Here is a 7822-nt window from a genome sequence, read left to right on the forward strand (position 1 = left end):
GCGACTTAGATGTACCGCCAGTGTTGCCCGCTACAACTCCGCTGCGAATCTCGATGCACCGGTGTTCGAATCTCAAGCGGGTACCAATTTTTCTAATGAAATACTCCACAAATGTTCACGATTGACTTCCACGGTGAAGGAATAGCATCGTGTAATAAAAATGAGACCCGCAAAATTTTTATGTTCGCAGAAAATATTGTATTATACACGTCTCGTACGTCTTAACGGTCTGTTTATCAATACAAACGTTCACGTGTGTTTATTAGTACGAAACCGAACGTGTATCGGCGTTACTAATTGATCTAACAGGTTAATTGGGTTCTCGATTCAATAATCGTTTTAGATGTTCGTATTTTTTTTTTTGTTTTTGTTTTTGTCGATAGCGCGCGATGACACCGTTTTGTATAAACATGATAGAATAGATAAATCTATATATTAATACGTGAAGCAAAAACTTTGTATCCCTTTTTACGAAAATTGCGCGGACGGAGGAGTATGAAATATTCCATACTTATAGAGAATATAGAGAAGAAGTGCCCAATGCTAATATTTTTTTTAAATAATGCTTATAAGATACATTAAATCGATAAAGAAAACAGTACACACACTACATACCATGTATTTGACGCACACACGCATGCATACTATTTATTGTCAAACTTTTGTTCTTGACGTCTGTTATCAAATTGAGAATATTGTTTGACTTTGTTAATATTTTTTATAGAGTAGTCTTGGCGAAATTTGTGATTATAGAAGTGTAAAATACAATCATAATAGTGTACAAACTTACAATTCCAATTAATTATAGTCGAATTTCGACTACTGCGGGACCTTCTAGTATTTAGAAAAATCTTCGAGTTGATTTTGTGCAAAAATGAAGAAATTTTTTTTAATGCTTAGATGGGTGGACGAGCTCACAGCCCACCTGGTGTTAAGTGGTTACTGGAGCCCACAGACATCTACAGCATACATGCGCCGCCCACCTTGAGATATAAGTTCTAAGCTCTCAGTATGGTTACAACGGCTGCCCCACCCTTCAAACCGAAACGCATTACTTCTTCACGGCAGAAATAGGCAGAGCGGTGGTACCTACCCGTGCGGACTCACAAGAGGTCCTACCACTAGTACCAATTTACATACGTGTTTTGGATTACTTAATAAAGAATAACATTCATTTTACGCATTACATACATGAAACGCTTTATTCTTCTAATAATCTTAATACTGTTCACTGTTAGCTAAAAGAAGAACTAGCAAATAATTTAACACGCTCCCAAGATATTGCGATAACTGTTCAGTACGCGCGGTACGTAAACGCAGCCGTCCGTGACCACAAAAACCCGTAAATTATTCGAAAACGTAAAATTTAACCAAAAAATACTGTACTTGAGTTGTTAGGTCTCATTTGGAGGCGCTCGGGCAGCTGTTAGCAAATCCCACCCATCCCGGCTGAGCCTTTGCTCGCCAGGCCTGTCATGGTGAAACTGAAAAGGCCACCGGGCCATTATTAATCCCTCATTCATAAAAGAAAAAGTTGTTGATTGGATCCAAAGATGCCGTATTGTCCGAAGACCTTGCAGGAACAGAAGACCCCAGAGACCTTGTAGAAGCGGAAGGTTTCCTAACGCTCCCAGTGATTTAATAGCTCAAGGGCAGCTGGTTCGCGAATGCGTCTACCACGGAATCAAATTGCGAATTGCTGAAAAGACCCGGCGAAAAACTCAGAGGGCCGATGCTATGGGCTATGGTTCAAGTCGAACTGTAAGGCGAATTCTACAGCTACCGCGACTTGTGCTTTGGTTTCTATTAATAATAGCTTCCAACAGCACTGAGAGTCTGGTGCCCACTGAATTTCTCACCGGATCTTTTCAGTGGGTCGCGTTTCGATCCGGTGGTATATTCTGCGAAGCACAGCTCTTGCTAGGGCCAGTGTTAGCAACACTCCCAGTTAGAGACCCGTGAGCTCACCTACACGCCAAGGAGAAGCCGAAATAGCTTCTTAAGGCTAAAAAAGAGTCTGGATCTGTGAGGAGAACATAAGATCAAGCTTTCAAGCTAGCAAAAAGGAATATTAGCAATAGTTTTGTGACAGAATGAACATATTTTTTCTCTCTCATAAAATTTCTATTTCACGTTGAATTAATGTATGGGTTCCACATCATAATGCTGTTGAAACTATTTTGTGTTGAAAACTCCTTTGGTAGTGGTTAACTTTTATTACGCTTTTTTTTAATTGTGCGTGCAGATCCACCTTTGGAACGCCAGTTACTTTGCCATGATGTTAAATGAATACCTAAAGCCGTAAGCATCACGATGTGAATAACACCTTGGGATAAAAAGTCTTCTCAATTCCTCTTATGTAAAAACATATCCAACATAATATGAAATTGAATTAGATACTGCTTATTCTTTAAAATTAACCAAAATTGATTTCATTATAAAATTATTTACTGCAAAACCAATTTAAGGTGTTACGAAGATGGTTTTTTTTAATTAATCTATACGAACGCCATAAAACGAACACGCGTATCGTCGAGTTAGTTCTTCGCTCTGTTTATTTTTAAAAGAAAGCTTGTAACCATGCTGTTGTAACAGACTAAGTAACATCGTTCAAATATTTTTTTTAATTCGTCTGACGAATATGTGGTTTATATCCACTTCGACAAAGCGGCACGACACGAGAACACTCTCATCGTGGCCGCCGTTAACTACATTCCCGGTCCTGCGGACAGAATGGAAAGCAGTCGACGTCGCCCAAAACACGTCATCTCGGATCCTCAGGATCCACTAACGGTGCTTTTAGGTACCTCAAGCACCGGTCATCGTTCTCGTCAAACCCGTCGCTTGCGACGAAGGGCTCGGCGAGTAAATTAAACCACAGACACAGCCTACTGAGTTTCTCGCCGAATCTTCTCAGTGGGTTGCGTTTCCGATCCGGTTGTAGATTCTGCGAAGCACGGCTCTTGCTAGGGTTCGTGTTAGCAACGTCATCAGGTCTGAGCCCCGTGAGCTCACCTACTAGTTAAGGTTACGCTGAAATAGCCTATCAAAAAAAAAGGTTTATATTTGACGCACTCACCGGCATCTATAGACAGAACATTATCGATGCCTATCTGAGCGGTCGGTTCGTACCTTCGTCGTCTATTATCTGTTTTCCCTTTTTCCTCTTTCCCTGTCGTCTTGTTCAGCTCAACGATCGTCTATATTTATTTCTCTTGTCCAGTCTAAGAAAGTCACATTGTCGAGTCTCCCTTTTAGTCTCTCTCTGGTCATTGTAGGTAGTATGTATGGATGAAGTCGTAGTGGCCTAAAGGATTAGACTTCCGGTGCATACGTGTTGAGCGATGCACCGGTGTTCGAATCCCGCAGGCGGGTATCTAATTTTTCTAATGAAATACGTACTCAACAAATGTTCACGATTGACTTCCACGGTGAAGGAATAACATCGTGTAATCAAAATCAAACCCGCAAAATTATAATTTGCGTAATTACTGGAGGCAGAATCTCTTGTGAGTCCGCATGGGTAGGTACCACCACCCTGCCTATTTCAGCCGTGAAGCAGTAATGCGTTTCGTTTTTTTGCTTAGATGGGTGGACAAGCTCACAGCCCACCTGGTGTCAAGTGGTTACTGGAGCCCATAGACATCTACGACGTAAATACGGCACCCACCTTGAGATATAAGTTCTAAGGTCTCAGTATAGTTACAACGGCTGCCCCACCTTTCAAGCCGAAATGCTTTATTACTGCTTCACGGCAGAAATAGGCAGGGTGGTGGTACCTACCCGTGCGAACTCACATGAAGTCCTACCACCAGTAACCTAAGTGTTAAGTATGCAAGTCAAAGTTATCAATAGTAGTATTAGCAAGGTAGATTGAGATGGCTATATGGCAGCTACCATATCACTGTTAAAAAATTAAGAAGTGTAATTTCTAGAATAACAGTGGGTGCAAAAAATCATCAACAAGATCACTTTTGGGGAAGACACTAGTCATTGTCAATACTGTATTAACTTACAGGTCTCATCTCAGATGTGATCCCTGAATACTAAACATAACTCAAGCAACATTCTTATTATAGGATACTCACTAGGGTAGTGTTAATTTATTGAAAAACAATTTAAAATTTACCTTTTGACAAAATATATACAATATATAACTAGCTGTATATAATGTTGGATATTTTTAGAAATGTATTCAGTTGAACTCATCTTTTATTTACTGCAGCCATTACCTGTTCGTAATCAGCTTAAAAATACCACAACATGATATCACCAGAGACTATTGAATAAAATTAATTTGATTGTGTATAAACTGCTAATTGGTTAAATGTGAGAATGATGTAAGCATCTTAGATTAATGAATGGCTTCAATATTATATTTTTTTTTATTGCTTAGATGTGTAGACGACCTCACAGCCCACCTGGTGTTAAGTGGTTACTGGAGCCCATAGACATCTACAACGTAAATGCGCCACACACCTTGAGATATAGTTCTAAGGTCTCAGTATAGTCACAACGGCTGCCCCACCCTTCAAACCGAAACGGATTACTGCTTCACGGCAGAAATAGGCGGGGTGGTGGTACCTACCGGTGCGGACTCACAAGAGGTCCTACCACCAGTAATTACGCAAATTACCTATAATTTTGCGGGTTTGATTTTTATTGAACGATGTTATTCCTTTACCGTGGAAGTCAATCGTGAACATTTGCTAAGTTCATATTTCATTAGAAAAATTGGTACCCGCCAGCGGGATACGAACATCGTTGCATCGCTCAATACGAATGCACCGGACGTCTTATCCCTTAGGCCACGACGACTTCATTTATTTTTTATTCCATAGCGAACAAGCTTAAGACCTTTCTAATGTTAAGTGGTAAGGGATCCCAGAGACATCCCTATGCTACTTTAGACACAAGTTCTGAGTCTCAATTGTATAGTATTAAGAAAGTCTTATCAGACCACAATACTCCTTCTCGACCAATATGTAGTTAAGTAAAAAATATTAAGTATTTCTATACATTCCGTACATATCAATTCTATACATACCAATGTTTACATCATCAGCCAACATTGATTTAACCTTGTTAATAATGTTGGTATGCACAATACATATTGTACAATGCTCATCAATTGAATTTATTACTAAGTGTTGAATTAATACATTTAAAGTCGAATTATAAATAATCTTGTTTCATTTTATATCAGTCTGAATTTTTTTAAGGGCATAGATTTCTAGTATTGATTCACTTGCAAACTAATTTTAGAATTCGTAATTGTGTTTCTGCATCACGCAAGGCATTTCAATTCAAGGAGTGAGTTGTCCATTATTAAGAAACAAGTGGCATCTTAATCTTGTATGGATACAAGTCACATTTAGAAAGTGAAAGATTTTTTTTTTATTGCGTAGATTGATGGACAAGCTCACAGCCCACCTGGTGTTAAATGGTTACTGGAGCCCATAGACATCTACAACGTAAATGCCACCACCCACCTTAAGATATGGGTTCTAAGGTCTCAGCATAGTTATGACGGTTGCCTCACCCTTCAAACCGAAACAGTTTACTGCTTCACAGCAGAAATAGGCAGGGTGTTGGTACGTACCCGTGCGGACTCACAAGAGGTCATACCACCAGTAATTACACTAATTTTGCAGATTTTATTTTTATTACACGCTGTTATTCCTGCACGGTGGAAGTCAATTGTGAACATTTGTTAAGTACGTATATCATTAGAGAATTGGTACCTGCCCGTGGGATCCGAACATGGGTGCATCGCTAGATACTAATGCACCCGATGTCTTATCATTTAGGCCACAATGACCACAAAATGTGTGCATAAACATCTCTTTTTGGATTAAAATTCTTAAACTTAACTTACTTGACTTGATGACTTTATTGAATTGGAGTTTGTCCATGATAGAAATAAGCTAGAGCGTTATAGTTTAATGATGCTTGCAAAGGCAGTCGTAACATGCTTCACTTAGATTACTCAGGATAATACTGTAGGTAAGGATAATAACTGCAAACTGACATAGATATGATTCTGATGACGCATGTGCCAGAACCCAAATTCTAATCAACAGTTAGAAAACTAGGATATTATACAATTTTCTTAACATACCAATGAGATTAATCAAAGGAACACAATGTTTTCTTGGAATTGTGAATCTTTAGTATAAACATTACCATGGGAGTAACAAAACATTAATATAAATCATTGTAAACGCTACAAACAAACCAATTTTGATAGTGGTATAATGCAAAGTGTACTGTATTTGACAAGTATCACCATCTCCCTCAAAGCCCTCGTGTATTCAGTTTAAAATGTATAGCCATTACACAATTTATTTGAGGCTTTGTCCACGTCCCTCATGGTTAGCAACATATTCAAGTCTGGACTCACAAACCAACACTGTGGAGTGAGACCAATTACCCAATTCAATTTAAAAATAATTTACTCCTCTCTTTTTATTCTGATGATGATGATAATTGAAAAAATTTAATACCTATAAATTAAACATCAATGTCACAAATGGAACGAAAATTTTTTTTTTCCATTAAATTACGCATCATCTCCAAATATTGAAGAGTCAAATTTTTTCAATATAATCGGTTTATTTTGGTACTTTGTATAATGATTTTGCACAAACTCTGGGACAAGAAACCAGAGTCTACGCACATCCTACCACTAACTATTATTCTACCTACCTTCATATCCGAAACAATCTGCTGGTATAGATTCCATAACGGCGAGCAATCCTTCTCATTGGTCCCCTCCATTTTCGTTATACACAAAAACACTACAAGCACGGTCGAATTTTATCTAAGAAAGCTACACTCCTCACTTCTCAGAGCACGCCATTAAAATAAAGCAATAAATGTTTCATTTTTTTGTTACTTAATTCACAACAGTTTTCTAGTAAATTTCAAGATTACCTACATTCACACAAGAACATTGTTAGAAACATTAACATATAAATCAATATTTATAAACACATTTCGTTCATAAAATAGTAATTTTCACATATTCCTATCGCACTACAGTTGGATAGTTTCTAGATACGTGAAGAATAAATGTTTGGGGGTACTTTAATTCAGAAAAACTTCAACAGCATTGAATTTCATACAAAACAAACTATCTTTACATTAATATCGACGCGCGAATCTTACTAAAACGACAAACACGCTCGCCGATCGGGCTCGATTTGTTTGATGCTGAACCGGTTCATTTTTTTTGTAAAAATTCACGGCCAACGGTAAATAGACCTTATAGTGTGTGCCAGTGCTGCCAGATCTTATAGTCAAAAGCAAAATTTTAATGGCGCCGTTTTCTGAGTGTAATTTTCAAGTTTCAATATTTTTTATTACAATTTTGAACGAAAAACATAAAATACACAAAAAGAAAACGATTTAAATTAAAATAAGTTGTACTAGATTACTGTGGATTGACAAACGTCCATCCCAGTTAAAATTAAATGACTCAAAAGAAAAGTATATATGTATTATCATTTATCATATTGTTGAGCTAAAAACTTCTTTAACAACGTGGTGATTAGCTACTTGACAAAACAAAGAAGTAATTTAAAAAAAAAACATTTACGTCCAGAATTTCATCTGTGAGCCAAATCTTTGGAGGTTTTCCTTCCACTATGGGTCAATTACAATTTTTTTTTCCTATGGTTAATCAAAAATCACCTATCCTTCTGTGAAATACACATCTAATAATGACTTTTTGATAAACGACTATTTATTTGGCAATGGTTATGACTCCCAGGCTACGGGCCAGTTTTAACATATTATTATGCTCAATTACCTATGAACT

At 37.6% G+C, this 7822-nt stretch overlaps 1 protein-coding gene across 7 annotated transcripts in view; it reads right to left on the reverse strand.

The window, feature by feature from the left end:
• Window positions 1–7213, reverse strand: part of LOC101737188 (protein MTSS 2) — a 181854-nt gene extending 174641 nt beyond the window's left edge. For all 7 annotated transcript variants that reach the window (XM_038021148.2, XM_038021146.2, XM_062676814.1 and 4 more), the window contains exon 1: window positions 6709–7213. In XM_038021148.2, the coding sequence (XP_037877076.1) occupies window positions 6709–6780 (72 nt within the window). In that variant the 5' untranslated portion in view covers window positions 6781–7213. The remainder of the gene's footprint in view (window positions 1–6708) is intronic.
• Between the last annotated feature and the right edge of the window lie 609 nt (window positions 7214–7822).

Source organism: Bombyx mori, chromosome 28 (genome assembly GCF_030269925.1).
Source record: "Bombyx mori chromosome 28, ASM3026992v2".
In the NCBI taxonomy this organism is placed as follows: domain Eukaryota; kingdom Metazoa; phylum Arthropoda; class Insecta; order Lepidoptera; family Bombycidae; genus Bombyx; species Bombyx mori.